At 35.8% G+C, this 23607-nt stretch overlaps 1 protein-coding gene across 5 annotated transcripts in view; it reads left to right on the top strand.

The window, feature by feature from the left end:
• Positions 1 to 22835, top strand: part of ZFC3H1 (zinc finger C3H1-type containing) — a 40734-nt gene extending 17899 nt beyond the window's left edge. For all 5 annotated transcript variants that reach the window (XM_066183252.1, XM_066183251.1, XM_066183250.1 and 2 more), the window contains exons 13-35: positions 484 to 658; positions 875 to 1006; positions 1683 to 2231; positions 2315 to 2424; positions 3532 to 3663; positions 4547 to 4668; positions 5222 to 5323; positions 5696 to 5812; positions 6720 to 6891; positions 8647 to 8833; positions 9265 to 9456; positions 11351 to 11588; positions 12736 to 12841; positions 12933 to 13131; positions 13609 to 13703; positions 13954 to 14064; positions 16340 to 16444; positions 16542 to 16707; positions 17370 to 17470; positions 18595 to 18696; positions 19292 to 19331; positions 21800 to 21862; positions 21988 to 22835. In XM_066183252.1, coding sequence (XP_066039349.1) covers positions 484 to 658; positions 875 to 1006; positions 1683 to 2231; positions 2315 to 2424; positions 3532 to 3663; positions 4547 to 4668; positions 5222 to 5323; positions 5696 to 5812; positions 6720 to 6891; positions 8647 to 8833; positions 9265 to 9456; positions 11351 to 11588; positions 12736 to 12841; positions 12933 to 13131; positions 13609 to 13703; positions 13954 to 14064; positions 16340 to 16444; positions 16542 to 16707; positions 17370 to 17470; positions 18595 to 18696; positions 19292 to 19331; positions 21800 to 21862; positions 21988 to 22125 — 3454 coding nt within the window. In that variant the 3' untranslated portion in view covers positions 22126 to 22835. The remainder of the gene's footprint in view (positions 1 to 483; positions 659 to 874; positions 1007 to 1682; positions 2232 to 2314; positions 2425 to 3531; positions 3664 to 4546; positions 4669 to 5221; positions 5324 to 5695; positions 5813 to 6719; positions 6892 to 8646; positions 8834 to 9264; positions 9457 to 11350; positions 11589 to 12735; positions 12842 to 12932; positions 13132 to 13608; positions 13704 to 13953; positions 14065 to 16339; positions 16445 to 16541; positions 16708 to 17369; positions 17471 to 18594; positions 18697 to 19291; positions 19332 to 21799; positions 21863 to 21987) is intronic.
• Positions 22836 to 23607: the final 772 nt, after the last annotated feature.

Here is a 23607-nt window from a genome sequence, read left to right as displayed (position 1 = left end):
ATCTCTTTATCCGCACCCATCTACCTAAGGGTTTATCTTCCTTTAATGCATAGCTTTTTGTAATTTGTCTAGTCTATTGTTGAGCCATAATATGGCGTGTAATCTGGTCATGTGTGTATGTGCCCTAAGATGGAACTAGATTGTTACTTAACAGAAGGCAAGAATGTGTGTGTTTTGGTTGTTATTGTATTAAAAACAGTCTTAAAGATAGAGCATTTATTTATCTTCCCCTGTCCTTGTAACTAGAACGTTTTCATCTGCATTATACTTACGTGCTGAACTTTGGATGTTGAAACATGCTTTATGTATTGACACTGTTTACTGTCTTATGGATGTTAGGGCTATCTGGAGAGGGCTTAATTTGTAGTCTTTTTATAAGTGAGGAGAGCTGTGTTCTTAAATAACTGGGGTTTTGGGGGAGCAGCAGTAGCTCTAAGCAACTTACCTTTGGAAGAAATTGTGTACATTTGTTTTCTATTTCAGAATGCTGTTGATGAAGGAGGAGTCTGTCTTGAAAAATTTATTGCAACAACAGGCCAGGAAGAGAGAGAATGTTCGAATTGCTGAAAATAAAATTAACAAACTGGCTGAACAGCTACAAGCAACAGAGAAAATCTTGAATGTTAACAAGGCATTTCTCAAGAGGCTTCAGGAACAGGTAACTGGCACTCTGAAATGTTTGTTTCCTAGAGTTGGAAATCTTGAAATGAGATGCCTGATTTTTGGAGGCAGTAGGCTTTCTTTGAATTACTTACTAATTCCCAACTAGTTATATTATATCTAATTAATTCCATGTAATTATATTTTATTATCTGATCATATCTGTAAATGTTCATCTTGCTGTAGTATTTAGTTTTTATCTTTACTTTTTCAGATACATAAAGTTCAACAGCGAGTTACAGTAAAAAAAGCTCTGGCATTAAAATATGGAGAAGAGCTTGCTCGAGCAAAAGCAGTAGCAAGTAAGGAAATTGGGAAACGAAAGCTAGAGCAAGATCATCTTGGTGTAAGTCAGCATGCTTTTAAACCAAACTACTTGGAAAAGTGTCAATTTTGATTAACAGAGTTCAAATGGAATTTCAGGAGAACATTTCAGAAACAATGTAGGGAGTATTCCTATTGGTGTTCATTTTTGAGAATTCAAAAAAGCATTAATGATTGGAGGAAGAAAACTCCTCAAAACCTACATTTCTATGCTAGAGGAATGGCATTCATAGATAAGTAATAAGAGGAGCCACAAGGCTGTGAAAGAAGAAAATACTGTCTGTAGACATCAATGATTTTGTTAAACTATCAAGCTAAGTTGCTGCAGAGGGGATCTGATACTGTTTTGAAAAAAAAAACCAGGAAAACAAGGCTAAAATACTTTTCTCAATTTTAGTGCTCCTACGCACAGCAGCACTCTGTGTACTTGTTTTATAGCTCAACATCTGACTAGGGCCAGAACTTCTGTTGAAGCCCTGTACATGATGTAGGGTAATTTTTATCGTAGAACCTGCAAATCTGCCACTTGAATTGTGGCAAATTTCTGTTGTTTTTCTGCTGTTTGTTGAAATCTTCAGGCAAGAGTTTAAAATGTTTTTATAAACTCCTGAATTAAATATTTTGCCTATGTTTTTCCCTCCTGTTGATAGATCAGTAGATGAGAAAACTGAAGTAAAGAATATTTTTTTTCTTTTCAGCCAAGCAAAATGTTGAAATTGGACACCTCCCCTGCATCAAGTCCAAAAAAGCCTTCAGCAGAACTGATTGCACTAGAGAAAAAACGACTGCAGCAGCTAGAGTATGAATATGCTCTAAAGATTCAGAAGTTAAAGGAGGCCCGTGCACTTCAAACCAAGGAACAATCAAATACTACACCTCATATAGAAGAGGAATCTGAATTTGCATTACCTCAGCCATCGCTTCATGATCTTACACAGGACAAATTGACTTTGGACAGTGAAGAAAATTACTTTGATGATGAAGTTTTGTCAAATTCAAACAGAGAACGAAGGAGATCTTTCAGAGAATCGAATTCTTTTACTAAGCCAAATCTTAAACACATGGACACTCCGAAACAAGAAACTATAAACAAACTTTCTAAAAAGGCTTCAGAAGAGCCTGAGCTGTTCCTTGGGTTGAATATTGATGAACTGAAAAAACTTTATGCTAAAGCTGACAGCTTGAAAGAACTGCTAATGAAAAGTACTGCCCTTATTGTGCCTAAAGAAGATGTCTTGTGTGGTCAGGTAAATGTCTTACAACTAAATGTGAGGCCTGTCTTTATTAGGTGGTATGGCAGCTACTGTATATCTGTTTATCTGTTTTCTAGGAAATTTCAGTGGACATGGATTTTTTTACATCACAAAGTAAACAAGCTGAAGTGAAACCATTTCCGTTTGGACCGTATCGCAGTCCTCTTCTACTATTTAAATCCTACAGGTATGAAGACTGTAGCAGCTCTTTGACTTAGGCTTAATCTAATGATTTTATTCTGCTATGCACATCCCTTGGTCTTATGCAGTGTGCTGCATTTACATTGTATTGCATGTTTTTCTATACAGCTAAACTAAAAAAGTGATTAAGCATTTGAAAACAGGATTTTTCGATCTAGTATGAAGCCATGTATATCCAAGAAGGAGGTTTCAATTATGCAGTCTTTGAACTTGGCTGGGATTTACATTATCTGAGTCAAAATTGGCTTAATCTTCTATTTTTGGATTCTTCCTCAGTGGAAAGAGCCATAATCACAGTGATTCATCTTGATCTGACAGTAATATCTGCAAGTGTAATCAATTTGGCACATCTCTCTTTTTGGCTAAAGAGAACTTTGTTCCTACACATGAAATTTTAGAGAACAAAATAGTGGAATTTAAACTGGAGAAGTTGTATCTTACCATGTGCTTCAGGTTTTTTATTGCAGTGGTCTTATGTAGTAGATAATGGAGGATGCCATCTTTACAGGAGTACTCATTTTAACTTGTAGGTTATGATGTCTGTTCCTGAAGGAGCTAGAAGTCCCAGAGTTGGTGTAGTCTAACTTCAGCTAAAAATTTAAAGCAAGTGTTAGTCTGCTAGACTAAGACTGATTTTGTTTGTTTATACATTCTAAGGCTAATACATTTGGGGTTTTTTCTCCACTTTCTTCAAGTTAATCTTTGCAGTTCTCTTGACACTTTTATTTGGTGTTGGTTTTAATGCTGATTAGAGCATGAGATTTTCTATAAACTACTGAAATGCACTTTTAATAGTTTGCTTTCCATACTGGGATTTTACTACACTTTCTGTTTTCATATTAATGAAACTCTGCACCTAAAGGAGAGGAGAATGCTAGAGGAAAACTTAGGTTGAGAAGTATTCCTTTTTTCCCTTCGTCTCGCTCTTTTTTTTACCTTGTTCTTAGCCTGTAGCTTAATGATGCTTTTGGTCAGTAAGCAGGGTTTTGGAAATAATGAGATTTAATACAGAGTGATTTTTATTTGCATTTTTTTAGAAAACTGATGTCTTGCCTTATGTACTTTATGACAATAACTCGCTGTTTCGTTTTAGGTTTAGTCCTTATTTCCGTACCAAGGAGAAGCTGTACCTCAGTTCAATCACATACAGCAATATGATTGAGCCAAAACAGTGTTTCTGCCGCTTTGACTTAACAGGCACATGTAATGATGATGACTGTCAGTGGTAAGTTGTTCTTCATTTTCTTAGCTTAAATTCAGTCTCTCTTCTAGATGTCTGAGTCTGAAATAAGTATGGTTTTCTTTTCTTTGAAAGATCTTGATACGTGATCCTATGCACAAGTTCTAGACATGGTTATTTTTAATATTCTATTAGAGATACTTAGCTGGAAGAAAAACCTCTTTCATCTAAGCCATGAAGAAAGAGGAGGCTATTTAGCTGTAAATTTAGAAAAACAGTATGGCCTGATAAAAAATATTTCACATTTTTCTAGTAATTCAAATGGAACTGGTTACATACGACTTCCGCATAATGTCAACTCATTGTCGAACCTCACATAGTGGTTGATACTGTTAAGCACACTTGATATGAAAAATGTATACCAAATAAATGATTAAGTAAGAAAATAATGATACTGTAGTGTAATTTTGGTTTCCTGGAAAAGTACTGGCTAAGTTTTTCTTTAAAGGCTGGTGTTAAATTGTATTAAAAAGTAAGTAGTTTACCAATGTTGTGCAGTATATTTAGAAGTGGATATGAATTGGTTGGAAATAGAAATCTATGGAAACCAATGTAGAAACCTAACTACTGGTAAAATAGGAGTGAACTTCATTCTGGATAAGCTTTTAGCTGTTGTCATGAGACCATTGTTTGTCTCTTACGGTACAAAGATACCTAATTCCTATAATTCTCTTATTTCAACTGGAAAGTTCTAAATACTGTGATGTAGGCTTAAGTTTATCAAAGATGTATTTAACCTAATTTCAAAGTAAACAATGGTTTTTCTGTGGGTATTGTTTTCTTTATGCCTCACCCAAGTGTATCTTAAAACTTTCTTAGTATTTTGTTGCTGTGATAAATGTATTAATTGCTCATTTATTTGTTTTAGGCAGCACATGAAAGATTGCACTCTTAACCGTAAGCAGCTCTTTCAGGATATTCTGTCTTACAATTTAGAACTGATTGGCTGTTCAGAAAAAAGCACTGATGAAGAAATCAGCGCTGCCACAGGTTATTATGAATCTTTTGTTCTCTTTTGTATCTAAAAAATATTTTCTGAAGGGAGAATTTTGATGGGTTTCATCAAAAGCTCTAGCTGCAAGGACTTTTATGTAAAGCATTGTATAAGATACAACTATGTGAAGTTTCTTCAGTTGTCCATTTCAGTCATTTGTCATGGGTAGTTACCTTAGTGTCTTACAGAAAGAAAACAGTCACTGATCTGAGGAACATTTTACTCAAAAAAAAAGTGTTGCTGGGATTCAGGGTGTTGGGGACCAGTGAGCATGGAATCTTTACCTCTCTCCTTTCTCAGTTCTTTCTGTAACTACTACACTGATCTGTTTCAGTGAAGCTGGAATTTTACAACAATACCTTTGCCATATAGGCAAGTTGCCAAACAACTTTGTTCTTTTTCGTTTCTTTGTGCTAGTGTGTTAAATCACCATGCCTCTTACAGCAGTCATATTTCATAAATTTATCATAGATTGCGTTAAATTGTAGTTACGTTACATAGCTGTTTTGATCTATGTGCTTACTTAAGCTGCACATATTCTTGTTTCAGAAAAATATGTTGAGAAACTTTTTGGTATAAACAGAGATCGTATGTCAGTGGATCAGATGGCTGTTCTTCTGGCCAGCAATGTCAATGAGAGTAAAAGTCACAGTAAGTAACTTGGTAGATTAAATCCAACATGTGAAAACTTTTAAAAATTATGTAAATACCCTGTAAACCAATTATATTAGATTTTGTAAACCAAGAATATGTTTTCACATCTTTTATTTATCTCGGTATTATAAATTCTGATTGTGGTAAAATAAAGTCAACAAGAGTTTAAGGCAATAATACAATAGTTTTGGAGTTCCATTTATAGAATTTATTTATGCACTTAAGAACAATAAATTTTAAGTAGTATTGAAATGTATACAGTTTTGTTGCATTCACAGAATCTTTTTATCTGAAGTTTTTATCAGGAAAAATATTTTAGTCTTGAATGCAGAAAAGTGAAAGAATTTTTACTACTTTGTCTGTTTACAGCACCTCCACATACAACTTGGAAAGAGAAAAGGAAATGGAGACCAAAATACTGTAGAAAACCTCTGTTAGATAGTAGCAGCAGTGAAGAGGAACAGTTTGTTGGACCTATTAAATATGGTAATCTGAATGTGTGGCACTGGAGGAAAAAACCCACCCACCTCTTTCTACCACTTGATTTTTGAAGTGCTTCTTGGGGAAACCAGTGCTTTTAACAGTTTTCTTGACTTTACGCTTCCTGTATGCAGACTTTGTTTTGCATAAATTTTGGGGTAAATGTTGACCTACATTTGTAATTATATTAGATTTTTTTCTTTAATTTGACTGGAAATTAGGGTGGTATTTCTAGTTGCCTATTCTTAAAAGGAGCATAAGGAGCTGTTTCCCTGGAATGTTTCAGCCTTGCCCATACACCATTAGGATTTTCTAAAAATTGTTTTTTCCTTCAACAGCGTGGCTTTCTCCTTCCCCCAAACTTTAAGCAGTAAAACATCAATGTTCAGTTACCTTAAATTTGTACGGAGTTTGTATTTGGTGTGAGGTCAGGAGTTAAATAAAAGCTGTGGTTAAGCAGCATTTGAGATTTGGAAGCTGCTAGAGCATCAGTAACCTAACAGTGTTTCATATGTGACTTGCAAATAGGAGCTTTAGGATTTGTTAGCAGATCTCTAAAAAAGGATTTTTTGAGACTCAGAATTGACAAATTTTTCTTTGTCAAATGTGTCTAGTTCCTAATGCTGCCTCATGAACTGCCTTAGTTGGTGTCTGTTGATCAAGGCAGACATACTGCTAATTCTTTCATTCCTTCACATTTGAAATATAACCAGTTCTCTACAGGCAATGCAGTTTGAAGGGTGCTGAGATAATGCTATTTAGTTCTGATCAGTACTTGAAATACTTGAAATATATACATGCCACATTTTGTGAGAGTTACTGCCACTTGTGAGAGTGCAAGGTCACTACTGTTTGAAAAAGGAAATTTTCTTTTTTTAAAAAACTTGTGTGTTATTTACAACCCATCCCACAGAACATAAAAAAAGAGTTCCAGTGCTTGATACCGTGGTGACTCCAGATGATGTCCGGTATTTTACAAGTGAGACTGATGACATTTCCAACTTGGAAGCAAGTGTCCAAGAAAACCCCTGTGATGTACAGCTTTGGATTAAACTTGCATATAAATACTTGAATCAAAATGAAGGGTATGTCTGCTACTTTTGAGACCTTGCTGCTGTGATCAAGTTTCCTTCTTGATGTTAAAGAAGTTTTGTCAACAATGCCCCAAATAATTAATTGCTTTCAAGCAGGTTAAAAATGGATTATATTTCCTACTGTATTTAGTACAGTATATGACTAATAAATTACTCTAATGTTTTATCTTTGGGTAGATTCTGATTCAGAGTGGAAGTTGATGGAAAGTAGTGTGGGAGAAGTAATTGTTCATGTTTAAATAGTGCTGTGTGTAAGATTACAGTGGAATGTTGTACTTCCAGCGGTAAAAGTGGACCAATGAACTCTAATCATTCTCCTCTACAGAGTGAATGGTTGTAGTAATGTTTGAAATTACTTTCATCAGCAATCTCTCTTATAAGTACAGTTCTGCTAGTTGGTTTTATCCCTGTAGAAATCATCCAGTTGAACACCTGGTTTCTTATTTTGTGATTTTTTAAAAACTTTGGTTTCCTAAGTTTCTCTAGCTTCTCTTCCTTAAAGTTATGGGGCAGGGTACCGTGTTTCTATTGGCAATCAGATCATTTCAATAGGGATTTTGTCATGATGGTTTCATCCATTATGATGATTGACTTCAATTTTAATAGTGAAGTACAGTTGAGCATGTGTAGCAGGGAAACTAGGGGAATAGAGAGGCGCAGCTCTACTTTAAAAACATTGTTTAAACTGTGGATAATGGATAATGTAGGAAAAAATCAGTTCAACTGTATCAGTAGGTGCCTGAACAATAGTAGGGGTTGAACTGGAGAGGCCAGTAATCAAAGTGTTACCAGCAAGGGGCAGCATGAGAAGAGCATGCCTTCTAAAAATAAGTGTACTTGGGAAACAACCAAAAAAAGAAGGGAGTAAACCTAGTGGAAGATAGGCATCCTTTTCTTAAAACAGCCACCTCTCCCATTCCCACTTCCTCAGTACTCTGAAGAAATCTGACTGCTGAAGTAGGTGAAAGTAGTGGGACTGGGAAAGCTTCAGACTGATGCATGGTTAACTGTGTTAGGTTTTTTTGAGACTTGCATCTTTCTTCTCATAAATGTCCATGCAAAATAATTTCTGAAGATGTTTTCAGAATAAGTGGGACCTCAGAAGCATTCTGTGGTTTTATGGAAGATGTATTTATGAATTATAGCTCGGCTCTCGGCTCTTTGGTTTGCAGTATAGTCAGTTATTTCAATTGATCTTCTATTACTTGGTGGGTATCATCTCATGATTTTTTATTTCAAAAAAGAAAATTCCACTTTTTAATGTCTTAGAGACAGAACCTGTATGATATGCTGAAAGAAAGGCTTATATTTAATGACTGTAGAAAATAAATATTTAACAAAAATATAACTTACTTTACTACACTTTTAAAATTGCTGCTTAAGTTCTTAAGCCTATATGATGTAAATGTCTTTGTATCCTTGCGGCTTGAGAACTTTGCTTACAGGTCAATCTTATCAATCTTACCCATTTTCAGTTAATTTGCACTCTTTCATTTGAATTGGCAACCTTCATAGAATGCTTATGTCCGTGCACTGTGATAATTGTACCTATTACGATAACCTCTGAAGGTTGAAGACTTGCTCAAGCTTTGAAACCTTGATAGTGAAGGGCAACGTTTAAAAAACGATGCCCTCCTGTGTGTGACTTCCATTCTAATTAAAAGCATCTGTTTTCATATTTGATACTGTGTAAGTCATAATACCAACGCAGTTGATGTGATTTTTTTCAATATTTAATTTTTGCAGCTCGTCATCTGAGTGTTTGGATTCTACTTTAAATGTTCTGGCTCGTGCCCTTGAGAACAACAAAGAAAATCCTGAAATTTGGTGTCATTACCTCAGACTTTTCTCAAAAAGAGGAACCAAGGAGGAGATACAGGAAATGTGTGAAACAGCAGTGGAATATGCTCCCTCTTACCAAATCTGGTGGACAGTAAGTAAAAATTTAAAGTGTATATGAAATGTTCCTGTAAGTTTGTGTTTTCTACTGTATAAGGTCAGCATGTGTGACAGGGAAAGTGTCAAATAAACAGCACTGTAGCTTTTTGAAAACTCAAAAGTTGAAAATGAAACTATCAAAGTTCTTGCAGGTTATTTGTAGAAATCATCAGTTTTCTTCAGGTAGTAAGTAAGTTATTTAAAATCAGTATGTTACATTGAATTCAAAATTTGGGTGTACTTGTACATATTACAAGTGGTATCTTTTGAGTTTTAATACGAAAAATCGGTGTGATGGAAGCAAACGCAGTTCATAAGATAGCAAAAGACATTATTTGAAGTTTGTGATCTGTATTATTTTGAAACTTTAACCTAGAAGCTTTACTTGTATTGTGATTGTTGTTACTATGATTTATTTCTCTCTAGTTTTTGAATTTGGAGAATTCCTTTGATGGAAAAGACTATGTATGTGGGAGGATACTACAGTTCCTAATGGAAGTGACAGGAGGAGCAGAAAACCAAAATCTTGTTTCCTTTCAGCTGCTGGAGACTCTCCTCTACAGGGTTCATTTAAGCCTGTTTACAGGAAGGCATCAGAATGCTCTTGTTCTGCTGCAGGTGACTTCCAAGTGTTTTCATAGCTTCACCTTTTTATTGTGTGCGACTGTGGTAGTTTGAACTTTAGTGGAAATGTGCCTTCCTTTAGGAGAATTTCTTCAACAAATAGAGGCTTCTGCTTTGAGCTATGATGCCATTGTGAAAGCTGGATATACCTTTGGGGGTTTTGTTGCCTACTTTTTTTGTTTGTGTAGCTAATGGCCTAGACTACAATGTCTCAAAATAATTCCCTGGGAGATACTTAATTTTTTGGTTTCTAGTTAACCATGTATCAGGTTTTCCCAGTGAAAAGCCTGTGATTATTGCCTCAGGTATTCAAAATTGCTACAGAAATTATCAAACCAGTAGTTCTTGGGAAAGAACATAGTAGTTATCTAACAGTATTTTCCTGCTTTCAAATCTTGAGACTGTTAAATTAGATTTTATTGCTTCTATCAGCTCTGAAGTCATTGAGTTACCTGTGGCCAGAACTATGATTGTAGAAGTAATTTAGGTGACTGTTTACTGTTTGGGTAGGTGATAAAAGTGATGGCTGAGGGTGAGAAATGGACATCACCCTCTTCCAAGGTGGGAGCTCTGTCCTTTCAGTTGCAGGGTTGTTCCATTCCTGCCACCAGGTGCCACCTCTTGCTTGCTGCAGCCTGCCCTCAGACAGAGTTCGATGCAAAAGCTCAGGCTTTTGTCTGACTCCAGTTGGAATGGGAGAGCACAGTGCTGTGCTGGGTTTCCCTAGATGTATTGAGAAATGTAACTCCAAATGAATAAAAAGAACAGAGCGAGAAAAAACTGTCTGTGTCAAATCAACATGGAAATCCAGTGAGAAAATCCAGGGAGAATAACAGTGGTTGGTTACCCTTACCTTTCTGCAAAGCATCATCACAAAGCCAAACTTTTTTTCCCAAATGATTTTAAAATGTGTAGTTTAAAGGAATGGCCTGGCAAGGGATTATTTAATTGTATTTCAGAGTAAATAATTTCAAAGTAACTACTGCTTCAGAGTAAATAGCAGTATGTATTGGAAAACTTGAAAGCTATTTTTTTAAAGTATTTTGTGGAGTGAATAGATGAAATGCTTTTGAAACACCAGTTCTCACCAACTTCAGGACATGTGTCCTGCTGAATTTTGGATAAATTTGCAGATATATTCATTCTCTTGAAAAAATGCATTGTTTGATCATACTGTGTCCAGAAAAATGTTGGCACATCCCTAGTCGTGAGGTTCTGTTGTGCTTTAGAAGGAATTTGTGTTTAGACTTTATTTAATTGCACACTCTAATTATTTTATTTGGGATCTGCTAGTTTAATTGGACTATTCTATCTTTGCATATGACTAGTAGAAAAATTTGAAATAGTATCCTTGTTCTCAGTAAGGTTTCTAAAATATTTTTAAAACATGTCTAGAAATGGTAGCCCTTTTAGTAGACTTGAATAGGTGTAACTTAGTAGTTTTATAACTAGAATTTAATAAATAAAAACTCTAAGCCAAACAAACAACCCCAAATGCACAAAACCTAGTAGGATATAGTAAGTTGAATCCAGGTTGTAGATGAGTTGTATGTAGCGCTACTGTATTACTTCTATGGAACTGGAAGTAATAGGAGAATAAAGCAGGAAAATGGAACAAACATATGTTTAGGAGATGCATGTTCTCTCTTCACTTTTTGCAATAACAATCTTCTGCAATTTTTCTGAACCTTTTACTAGAAACTGTACATAATTTGAACTGCCACGGTGAATAAGGTGAATATGATCCTGATTTACATAAAGAATTAGTTCCTGTCTTCTCTCTGGAAAAGTTTTCAGAATATTAAAACCTACTCTACCTGTTTTCCTTTCCTGTTCTTAAATCTTTAAGATGTAGTGGTTGAAATGTAATTTCTTTTAACTTTTACAGAATGCTTTAAAATCAGCAAATGAAAATATAATATCAGAACACCTTACTGCAAGTGACCGTTGCTTGGCTTGGCTGGCTTACATACATCTAATTGAATTTGGTGTTCTCCCAGTCAAGTTCTATGATCCAGCTAATGTCAGTCCTTCAAGGATTGTGCACAGAGAGCCATTTCTAATACCATGGCAGACAGTTCAAGATGTGAAGACTGATCCTGATACACTTTTAGCTATGTTTGAAGGTAAGATTAAGGTGGTAAATACTTAATACATTCTTCACACGTTGTAGTTCAAGAAGTATTATTCAACTTTAGAATTTCAAGGCAGTGCTGATGACTGCTAACCCTTTGAATTAATCCAGTGAATATTGCATTGCGATTTGAACAGAATAGGAAACCCACGTTCTTGAGTGCTTAACCAACACACTGAGTTTTTCATCTGTGGTTTCAACCCACACCTTTATCTTGGTAGAATTATGGTAGTTCAGAGGAGCAATCACAAGCCACTGATTGGTCTTTGATATTTCTAGTTTTCTTGGGCTTATGCAAGCATGAAGCCAAGCTTCAGCTGTCATTCTTTCTTACCCTTACTCTCCTCAATAGGATATGTTTATTGGAAAGTTACTTTCCCGGAATATTAGTGTATTTCCCGAAAAGAGGCAGAACAATGGATGTGTTTGTCTTAATTCACAGTTTAAGTAAATTGAATACATTTTTTGAAATGTAAAATGGAGATATTAGAAGAAATTGTGGTTTTAGCTTATGGTGCTGCCAGAGGTAGACTTCATGGTAGCAGAGAATTGCTGTTTTATAGTATTTAGAAATGTCAGTATTTAGTGGTTAGCCAGTAGCAGTACTGAATTGCCACTGAGAAAATACGTGTGCTGCTGGTGGTAATGCAGTGCTGAAATACTCAAGGATCAATGGAATAACCCAGCTGTGTGACTAAGAGGTGGTCTAGCTGTAGTAATGGGGTGTTCATTGTTGGATGACTTTATTATGCTGAGGAGAAAAATAATATCCTATATTAGCTTTTGCTTCAATAGCTTTCAGCAGCTATGCTGAAAATCCTGGAATGTGATTTTAAATCTAGGGAAACCTTTCTGTCTGTAACATTGCTTTAATGCTTCATTGGTAGGGTGTTTCCTATTTTTAAAATGAGTAAGATGAAACTGAAAGATTTGTCTTTGTACTGTAGTGATAAGTAAAGAGAGCTTTTCCAAAGATGATCATCTATTTCTAGTAATTTGCAAAAACAGCACTCTCAGAAATCTTTTCACGTGTATGGATTTTCCTCATGTTCAAGGAGACATTTTATTACCTTAAGGCTTCACATAACTTTGACACTGTTTGAGGTCTAAAGGCTTTGTTTTTTACTTTTGTTTCGAAGATGCAGTCAAAACATGTACTGATGAAAGCCTTGATGCTGACAAAAGAATAGCTATCTGCTTTCCTCTGTACAGAAACATGATAGCTTTGCTGAAACTTCTTGAAAGGTAAGTTGTTTCAAGACATTCTTAACTGGAGTACTTGACTTTTTTTTTTTTTTTTTTTTTTTGTTAAACTTGACTTTTACTTTTCTTTAAGGTGGGAGTCTGCAGCAGAACTTTGTAGGTCTTTATTGGAGCTCTGCCCTAACAACTGTCAGATCTTGGAGAGTTTGGCCACCTTATATTTGCAGATGGAGCAGAGCGAAAATGCCCACAAGGTGTGGATTGGAGCTTTTGAGAGGAATCCTCAGAATGCAGAAATATTTTATCGGTTGTGTAAATTCCTTGTTTCACAGGTAATATTCCACTTCAAAACTTACTTGCTTGTCTGCTAGCTGCAAAGTTTGGGGTTAGTGTGTTGTTTAAAAATCTTATCAAATTGATTCAATTTAGTGATATTTTTGTAATATCTAGTACTCCTTCCTATAAATAGGAAAAGTTTAATTGGCAAGACAAGTGACATGATAAGAGATAATCTTAGCAGTTATATAAAATCATAGGTTTATAATTTGGGTTGTTTCTAATTCAGTGTTAATAATATCCTTAAGCAAGAATAACAAAGTAAAAGTATACTCTGTAATATTTTTTCTTTTTTCTACTCCTGACTGCGTCATTTAAACTTCATTTGTGAGTGAATTAAGACAATGGAGCGTTGCAGAGATGCTGAGTCACACCACTTGTTATTTATTTTGCTTAAATTAGTCTTACTGTATTCAGATTGATGTTTGATTTTATTTTTTTTCGTTTTTAAAAAACCCCAAACAACAAAACAGGAAAGGTCAAGCAGTATTTTTCCACTGTTGCAAGATTTTGTGGCAGCTTTCTTTGAGAATACAGGCCAACAGCATGGTCCCATGGATCTCTTAAGGTACGTTTAAATGATTTTTTTAATTTAAATTTTGGCAATATTGGCATTTTCTTGAATTATGTGATAATTAGAACTTTTAAATTTAAGCTCTGTTTTTTTACCATGGCATGTTTTGCAAAAACGTCAGTGAATGGTGATTGGTATAAGATACACACTTGTTTTTGCATAGACACTAATTTATAAAGCCATGAGCTTCTAAAAATAAGACATCAAGCAAGTTGAATGTCTAAATTCCTTTCTTCTCTTGTAGATATCTCTTGAATTTTCCAATGCCCATTGAATTTACATCACCTCTCCATAAAGAACATCTTACAGATGATGTTGTTAACCAGCAAATCCCGTATCTGTGGCAGATCTACTGGTGAGATTTTCCCAGGAATTTCTGAGAAACAGCTATTGTGTTTGAGTAAATTGCACTTTCAAAAGCAGAGTATTCATTACTTGCCTAAGGGTGTGTAACTTTGGATTCTCTGAATAAATGATTGGCCAGTCCTTAGAGAACCTACTGGCCTGCTGCACAATGGAGATAATTTTATGAAACTGAGTTGCATGTCAACTTAAATTTTCCACTTGAGAAATCTTTCAGAAATTCTGACCTATGGAAATGGTAATAGGTATGTTCATATCAAAATGTTTTTGTTTGTTTGTTTTACCTTTCTTTTAGGTTGCCGCTATTAGTAGTGTTTTTCTTTCTCTTGGCTTTCAGTTGTCTTCCTTTTATTTTACAATAGTTTTACTTTACAAAAGTTTCCGTTCTGTTTCGTCCTGATCTCCCCAGCTCCTTGACTTACTGTTTCAGCTGTTCATGGAGAAGCTTCACAGCAAAGTAATGCAGGAGGGTGACCTATTCCTCTGCAAGAGGTTGTAAAGGAACATGTCTTTGTTATGTGTACCCAGTCTTTTTTCTTTTTTGCTTTTTTTCTATTTCTTTCATCATTCCTTTTGATAGTAGCAGTTTACAGGATTGCCAAACACCACATGATTAGCCATCTGTAACTTACACTAGTTACTTAACTGTGCTTACTGAGGTGCTTTAGGCTGTTTAGGAAGTTTACCATTTCATGGTCTGGGTTTGACAGTCTTCACAAGTAGCTATTTGGCTTTTCAGATAAGTAAAAGGTCAAGGATAATGTTGCTTCACATACTGAATGAGGAATCCTCAGAACTTTTTCAACACTGTTGCTTATTGTTTTTAATTGGTGGACTACTTACAGGTAAAATGTGTGGTTTTAAAGAAAATTTTTATCTAAACCTTATATAAAGATTATGAGGTGAATTTTTTTTTTTGCATTGTCTATAGCTACCAACTTAAATACTTTTAATTTTATTTTTTTTTTTTTAAATACCTCTTGACAAGCTGAATTTTGGGTTTGGCACTTACACAGTAGAAGTATTATTACTAAGACACATGAGGTCACTATATAGTCATAAGGTACCCTGATACAAGCTCAGATTCTCCTGTATTTTAGCACCTGCTTCTAAGAGGGAAAATAAGTGCTCTTTAAATAAGTACCTAAATGACTTTCAGAGCTAATAATTGTTTCTCTGAGTTTTGCTGCAGTAAGTGTCTAGGTACCTGGGCCTGTATATCTGTATTTCCTTTATTCAGGCCTGGAGGGAAAAGGACATAAAAATTCACTTTTGCCAATAGAAAATAGATTGAAATGAGCGAAGCCTAAAGGTCTTGTAACAATGTTTTACTTGGAAAGATCATTTGTGTGCACACCTGTAGACACACACTATTCTGGAGAGAGTAGCAAATAGGTGATTTAATTCATAATTCCTGGGGAAAGCAGTAGAATCAGCCTCTGATTGTGACTTTAGTCAGGTGGGTTCTGTAGCAAGGTCAGCCCTATCTTCCTTTATATATTTCTGTATACTCCTTTATGAGGTTGTTGGATTCTGCTGCCTCTCCCCCCCCCCCCCCCCCCCCCCCCCCCCCCCCCGTTAAATGTCTTACCTTTTTTTTCATTGTTACATTACACTTTGAATTGCAGAGTTTTCACTGTGTCTTCATCTAAGAATGTGTCTGCTCCTGTCTCTGATGAGGTCTTGTGTATTGGTCCAACTGTATGTTTCTTTGAGAAGCTGTTGAACATAATTAAGGGTTGTTTGGGGGTTTTTTTGACCTTTCTGATCAGTTTTTTTTTCCTCTGACACAATCAGTTAGTTTCTACCCCAGATCCTGGTAATATTTGTTTCAAAATACTTTGTTGCCATACACTGATACTATTCCTCAAGTGGCTTTAATTGGACTTCAAAATGTATTGTTCTGGAACTTTCCAAATGGAAACTCAAGACTTGTCTCCATTCTGTAGCAATTAGAGCATTCTTATTAGAAGGATTAGTAGGGGATACTTAGGAGAGTAGAAGACAGTTTGTAATATTTGATTTATTTTTAAGGGTTGCATTTTGAACTTCATGGCTGTTTTATTATTCCTTGTTATATGCTTTTGAGACCTACCCATTCTAATAAATTGACTGATAAATCAGTCCATGATATTGTTAAACTGAAAACTACTGGGGTTTTTTCTTGTATCTGAGAATGGGAAGTTCTTAATTGTGTCTTACTCTTAATGTGTAATTACATGTATTGTTTATGACAAACAACAGTTTTTATCTTCTTACATAAACAGTTTGTGCCAGTCTCTTCACGCAAGTGTTGGTGAAGCACTGGATGCTTATGAAGCAGCTCTGGGGGCAGTGATGCAGCAGGAAACTGTTCAGAACATTTGGTTGGAGTAAGTTCTTAAGGGAAGAAAGTTAATTAATCTCAACTAGTAAGTGAACACTACCAGAACCATCTTTTTTCTTTTCTTTTTTTTTTTTTCCTTCCAGTTACCTTGTTTTTCTCAATAGCAAAGTTGTTGAATCCGCCAACAAAGTTCAAGAATTCAAGCTTTTTACTGATCTAGTGAACAGATGTCTGGTGACAGTCCCCACACGATACCCAATTCCATTTAGTACTGCTGATTATTGGACCAATTACGAGTTTCATAATAAGGTAAAAATGTGTCTGTGGACAATTTTAGTTGAGCAAAGAGGCTGATGACCTGTTAGCAGGTACCTGTAATCTATTTGTTCAAGTATAGCACCAGTATATGAACACTAAGAGCTAGAAAAAGAAGGAAATGTCTGAGTATAAATAGTGTTTTGAGCAGAAGAGTATCTAGTGGTGACCTTTTCAAATAAAGGTCTTGTAATGCAAAGAGAAACCTTACGGCATGGTAATGAAAAATTATTTTTTCTAGAGAAAATAGGTAAGGGAAGCAAGATGCAGTTACACGAGAGAGGTCTGCAGAACTGTACTACTGGTGGATGGAAACAGTTTTGATCATAGAAATTATTATGGTTGAGAAACAGAAGAAATAAAGTAGGAGTCAAAAGTTGAGCACTTATACAGACAGAATAAAGCTTATAGAAATCTTGGATCCGATTTCGCTGTTTATCCCATTTATCTATATGCACTGAATGCAAGCTGGAAGGACTAAAATAGGTGGTGCTAGCAGCTTGACACTAAATTCATATTACACAAATCGATTTTGAGGGTTAAGGTCTGAAGGTGGCAGCTCATTTTAGTCATAGTGTTCATAGTTTGTCATACCATTATTCTTAGCTAAAGAAGACCTATAAAATGGATTAATGTTTATAATTCAAATTCTACAGGTAATTCTTTTTTATTTGAGCTGCATTCCAAAATCTCAGCATTCCAAAACCTTGGAACGGTTTTGTTCTACCATGCCTACTAATCCTGGACTTGCACTGAGGTATGTGAAAACACTTCTAATTAAGGCAGACAGTTAATACAACTATTTTTTTTTTTGTGTAAGATACGCATGATTTACTTTCTACTACAGAAGTAAATGTATTCCTCTATTACTGCATGTTGCTTGAGGCACATTGTGCCTTCTGACATCATCTCAATCTTAGATTTGACAATGTTCTGTTCTATCTACAGGCAGGTTATAATTATACAGAAATTAACTCTGCATTGTACGTGATGACTACAAATGGTCAGAATTTCAAGTGGGTAGAGAAACGTCAGATACATATTAAAACCTTGTTGTTACTTGATGATCTATTACAAGTACAGTTCCAGAACAAATAAAAATGGATATACCAGTCTATAACAGTGCTAGCTTAAGGCTTAACTTGACATCTATTTAGTAATAAAACATAATTTAAAGGAAATGTGATGGGAAACAACCAGTTAATGTAAACATAGCACTGGCTCTTACTTGAACAGTATCTTGAAATGTGCTCTGCCAGGATTAGAGTCCATGTTTTACTGTGATCAGGTGTACTGAATGCATGAATATTTGAGTAATGTTGAAAAGTCCCAGAGCACTGTTCATCATCAATAGTGACCTCAAAGAACTCAAACAAGGCTCATGTGTGGTTGTGGGCATGGGAAGAGTGTGACACACGTGCCTTTGGCACATTAAGTTGAATGGTTTCATTTTAAACCAAGTTGCGGTTCTGTCTAGATGGAACTTGCAGCTCCCTCAGACAGTGTTGATACTGCATGAGATGGGTGAGCAGAACTGACTGAACAGTATCCCTAGCCCCATTACTATAAAACTAATTTGTCTCTTTTCAAATGTACAGTTACCTTGTGCATGCTAAAAGTGAATCCACTTGTAAAATACCAAGAACGTGTTTTCTCTCTGATTTCACACTTAGTTATTCTCTGAAAGTGTATCTTAACTTTTTTTGTTCTGAGAGCATGATCAAATCAATATTGTATGTGGTGGCCTGGGCTTTTCCCTACTTGCAGCTCTTGACTCAGATTAGGTACAATGCATTTTGTGTAATGTGTTTGTGTCTTTGGGTAGCTTTTCTGTTCCAAGTGATTAGAGCAGTGTTCCTTTCTCATGAATGCCTTTTACAGACTGCTTCTGCGATACTGGGAGGAGAGCAATGTTCAGATTCTGAAACTACAAGCCAAGATGTTTACATATAATATCCCAACATGCCTGGCCATCTGGAAAATGTAATGCAACAGTCATACATCTGTTTTCATAGCTATTGCTTTTGTTTGTAAGGTTTACTTCACAAAGGTAAATCTGAAATGTCCTTCCAATTGGGCTTGTACTGGAAGCTTCTCTTTCATTAGCTTATTATTTAGAGAGTAACTGTTCGTTGCAGCAGACAGAGATACTGTCACTTCTTTAAAATGAGAAATGAAATTTCCCTCTCGGGGAAACTTCAGTGAATGGATATTATGCAGATAAATATGAATGATGTATTTACTAGTTGCCTTTTTAAATTCAACTATTGACTTCTGTCTCCCCCTCTCTACCCCTCCCCTTTATATATCACAATAGCAGTATTCTCCATTATCCAGTGATGCTGAACTGATCTTTTTCTTCAGTGTTTGTTCATAATGGGGAACCACTGAAATGTCTTGCTCATGTAAGGTTGTTTTTAAAAAATGGCTATTTTTATCTTTTCACAATAGATTAACCTCATTGGAAGTTAGTTTCTTCTCAAGGAATTAGTAATTCCATTCCACAGTCAGTATTCTGCCATTAATGGCATTTAAAATAATTCAAGAATAAATGTTTTTATATATTTCTTTTCCTCAGAGCCATTGCTGCCGAATGCTTTCTAATGGGACAAAGAGAAGTAAGTCAACACAGTATACTAAAATGAGTAATTATGAAATTCTGTAAAACTTCTCATACTTTGGCTTTATCCAAAGCAATGGTAATCTTGAAAATCCAAGATTTCTAGTTAGTTGAAATAGTCTAGTTTATAAACACTAAAACAATGTGCCTCAAGTCTGAGAAATGTTTTTGACAGTTGAGGTAGAATAGATTATATAATGAGCTCATGTCTCTGTGTACCTTTCCCATACTGGGAAGCTGTATTCTTCCCCCCCCCCTTCTTTTTTTTTTTCTTTTTTTGTATTTTACCTAGAGGAGATTGTTGTTTTTAAGTTCTAGCAGAGGGAGGCAAGACTCGTGCTGGAAAGATGCTAGTTGACTATCTTTACAAGTGGACAAGAGAGCTGGAGAGAAACTTTTTGCAAGGGCATGTCATAGTAGAACGAGAGAGAATAGCTTCAGATTGAGAGGAGGTATAGATTGGATACTAGGAAAAACAGCTTTACTGTGAGGTGGTGAGACGTGAACATGTTGCCCAGAGAAGTTGTAGATTCATTCCAGGGATGAGGTTTCTAGGCCATACTGGTTGGGGTTTTGAGCAACCTGGTCTGGTTTAGTGGAACTAAATGTCTCTGCCCATGACAGGGGGTTTGTTATCTAGGTGATCTGTAAGGTCCCTTCCTACCCAAACCATTCTTTGATTCTGTGAAGTAATTGGAAGGGTGGTTCTGCCAAACTAGTTTATGGAAAGAGTTTCCATAGTTCCTGACTGCACAAAAGGTTCCAGTTCTTTTTTCCAAAATTAATTTTTTTTTCCAAAAATATTAGGTTTACTTATAAGTACTTAGGGTAGGGAAATACCACGCTATGTACAAACACAGAAGAGGCTTTTTTGGCACAGCAACTGCATCGCTTTCCAAACAGAATGATTTTCCTGGTATTGTTGCTGTCACCTTCAAAATACTCTTCCACTTGTGAAAAGATGCTGTGTATTTAAGGGTGGGGGCTGTCATGAGGCCCTGGATTTGTGACTCATCACTTGCTTGTGGTATTTGAGCTACTCTTCTGCTATATCTGGTTTTGTATGTCATCTTGGAGTGACTTACTCTTAGTATCCTTCTTTTTTTGTCAGTGGTCTTTCTTCTGAATCAATATTAAAGCTTTCACTGATCCAGAAAGGGTAGCATGACTGTTGTTAGACATATGAAATGTTTTCTTTCCTTTTTTATGGTCTGCTAGAATGTTTAAAAAGAACATCCCCTACGCAGAATTACTTGGTTTGTTAGATTAAATAGCTCAAAGTCAGGAGATACCAAAGGCTGGATTGCCTATTCAACCTTAATTCTGTCTCTGTGCTGATGGTTTGGTGTAATCTTGTAATTAGTCACAGATCCCTGCTTCAGTCATTGTATTAGATGGACTACATCCTAAGACACTGCCTATAGTAAGGCTGGTGACTGAAAAGAACTCAGATTTGTTGGGTTAGAAAAGTGTATGTCAAATGCATAAAAAAGAGGGTGCTTAAAGAAAAGGAACCAATTCAAATGAAGGCATATGTGAAACATCATAGCTGGATTACACCCAGAAGAAATCTTGTGGTTTTCTTCTGCAACCACCTCACTAATTATACGGTATGTGGTAAAATCACTTAAGTAGTCACACACAGTGCAGAAAAGTCTAACATGCTATTGTGGGGGACGTGGTCTGGTATGTAGTGAGCACCTAAAACTGTTTACACGAATCAGTGATGAACACCAGATAACTGGATTTTCTAGTAAACAAGTAGGATATTTGTTTAAAATTGAATTGTGATTCAGATTCTGGACTTCCTGTTCCTGGAGAACATGTCATTTATTTCTTTCAGAGGTCATGTAAAGGTTTGTTAAAAGAATATGAAAATGGGTACAAGTACTTAAAATGCCAGCAAATATCTCCCCTAGTGACTCTGATTGAAGTTGGGACTTAAGATACCAGTAGCTGAAGGACACTTGAGTAAATACTAGTGTTAAATATTTTGGTCCTCTATTTTGAACCATAAAATGGTAAAACCATTTTTTTGAGAGTTGCAAAGACTCGTACTGATTGTTAAGGCATAGGTAGATAGATGCTGAAGGAAAAAAGCCCATGAAACAGTTATTTTCATTGCAGGATTGTGATGATATGCAATGAACAAGACTTGAGACTACATATTGAGTGGTGAAAAAAATACTCAGTAAGCTGCTTCATTCCCTGAATGTGTTCCATCCTGTGCAATGAATGAGGCAAGAATCTTGTGAAGAAAAATAGCAGGTCCTCATGTAACTAATCATGTTCATACAAGGGTCAGAATTAAGGTCAGACATAAACTTGCCTTTGCTTTTAGTACCAATTTAATGCTTGACTTCAAAACTATTTTAAAAATTATTGCAAGAGATTTTTGTGCTTCAGATAATTCATTTTGAGTGCATGAAATCATGCTGACTTTTAATACTTGCCTTTATTTTACAGGTCCATCATTTATATCAGAGAGCCCTTCAGAAGTTACCTCTATGTGCAACACTGTGGAAAGATGTAATGTTTTCTCCTTATGATTAAGTTTGAGGTTTCATATAAATTCTCTGCATATCCCATATCCATAGATGTGGTGATGCTCAGGCTCTGGCTAAATCTTATATCTGCTTCCCCATCTCTTTCAGCAACTCTTGTTTGAAGCATCAGGAGGAGGTAAAACTGATAACCTGAGAAAACTAGTTTCCAAGTGCCAAGAGGTTGGAGTCAGCCTAGATGAGCTTTTAAATTTAAACACTTACAGAACAGAAAACAAGAATCACTGAACCGCTGGGTATGGTCAGCCTTAAGTCCTATAAAATGCCAAAATCAGTTGAATGGTTCTTCAGGCTGGTCCATGCCCTAAGATCTATGTAAGGCAGATGAGTATTGCTGAGCATATCAAGTCTCCAGTCTGCTTTCCTTGAACCTGGAAACAATAACATGACCTTCTTCTGGAAACATGAACTCCCTGTCTGGCCTTGCTTCTGGGCCCTGCCAGATTCTCATAACGTCATCTACGTAAGTATAGTTAATCAAAATGACAGACTTTATTTTTTTATGTTTTCTTTTTATTTACTGTTTTCTTTGTTTTGCTGTTCCTGATTCACTTGACACTCTCGCTGATGCCTGAGAGATCTGTGTTTGGGATTAATTTACTGGGCTGTGTTTACAGTAAAAAGCAACTAGTCCATTTTGGGTTTTTCCTTTTTTAAACCTTTTTTGAGACTTTTTCATTACAGGATTTAAAACTAAAGCAGCCGCTCTTAAGGAAAGTGTAACTGCCGTGGCCACAAGTATGCTTCTTGCACTTGAAGGCTCTAAGAGGGTTGCTTACTGCCCTTTTCTGCATTGGACTCATGGCAGAGACTATTAAACTTGAAGATTAAAGAAACTTTTGCAAATGCCAGTGCATCAGAACCTAAGAGTGGTCAATTATGTGCAATTTTTTGTAAAGAAATTTTAATTTATAATAAAGTTTAACAGTTTAAAGAAAGATATTATCTATCTGTTTTGTTTTGGTACTACCGTGCGCTATTACAGGTGTTTTTACAGAGATATTTTCAATACAAGCTGACCTTTAAAAAAAAATTGTTGTCTTTTGTTACTTTGATCAAGAGTAAGCAAATACGGTTGAGGGTCCATGTTGTGGATATAGAATAACTGTCCCCTTGGGGTTTTTTTCATCCCCTTACCTCAGGTACACAATTGTTTGTCCCATAACTATTCCTATCTGTACTACCACTTCAGTAAAGGAAAATGTATTCTATATTGTCCTTTTTGACCTCAATGGAATGAGGCCCACTTTCCCAAGTTGCTACATGTACATTGTAGAAAGAGATGAAATATCAAGAAGTCATATCGAAGTACAAGTCATATCAAAAGGTGGCTCTAGTCCCTATTGTGTTGTAGGTGTTTCATTAAGATGCCGGTAAATGAGTGGTCTTCATGGTACAAGACCAAACTAGTTTGTGACATATTGTTTCCAGTAACTTTCAAACCCCTTACTTTATCTGAAACTAAACATGAAGCAGCTCTCTTTAAAGGAGGAGAAAGTGGGAAATACTGATTTTCATCCAGGGGAAGGGAGAGTGTTTCTGCACCCTAAGTCCTTCTAAACAATTCATACTTAATTTTATAATTCATGCTTAAGTGTAAAACTTCAAGTGCTCACTTTAATGGCCAAGTTTAACTGCAGACCACACAACCAGTATTAGAAAACTGACTAAAACCTGTTCTTTACTGGAGTAGGGTGGTGTCCTGATTTT

The sequence above is a fragment of the Chamaea fasciata genome, unplaced genomic scaffold (genome assembly GCF_029207755.1).
Source record: "Chamaea fasciata isolate MVZ Bird 193981 ecotype frontalis unplaced genomic scaffold, bChaFas1.0.hap1 SCAF_5, whole genome shotgun sequence".
Classification (NCBI taxonomy): domain Eukaryota; kingdom Metazoa; phylum Chordata; class Aves; order Passeriformes; family Sylviidae; genus Chamaea; species Chamaea fasciata.
This window is presented reverse-complemented; position numbering and strand designations above follow the sequence as displayed.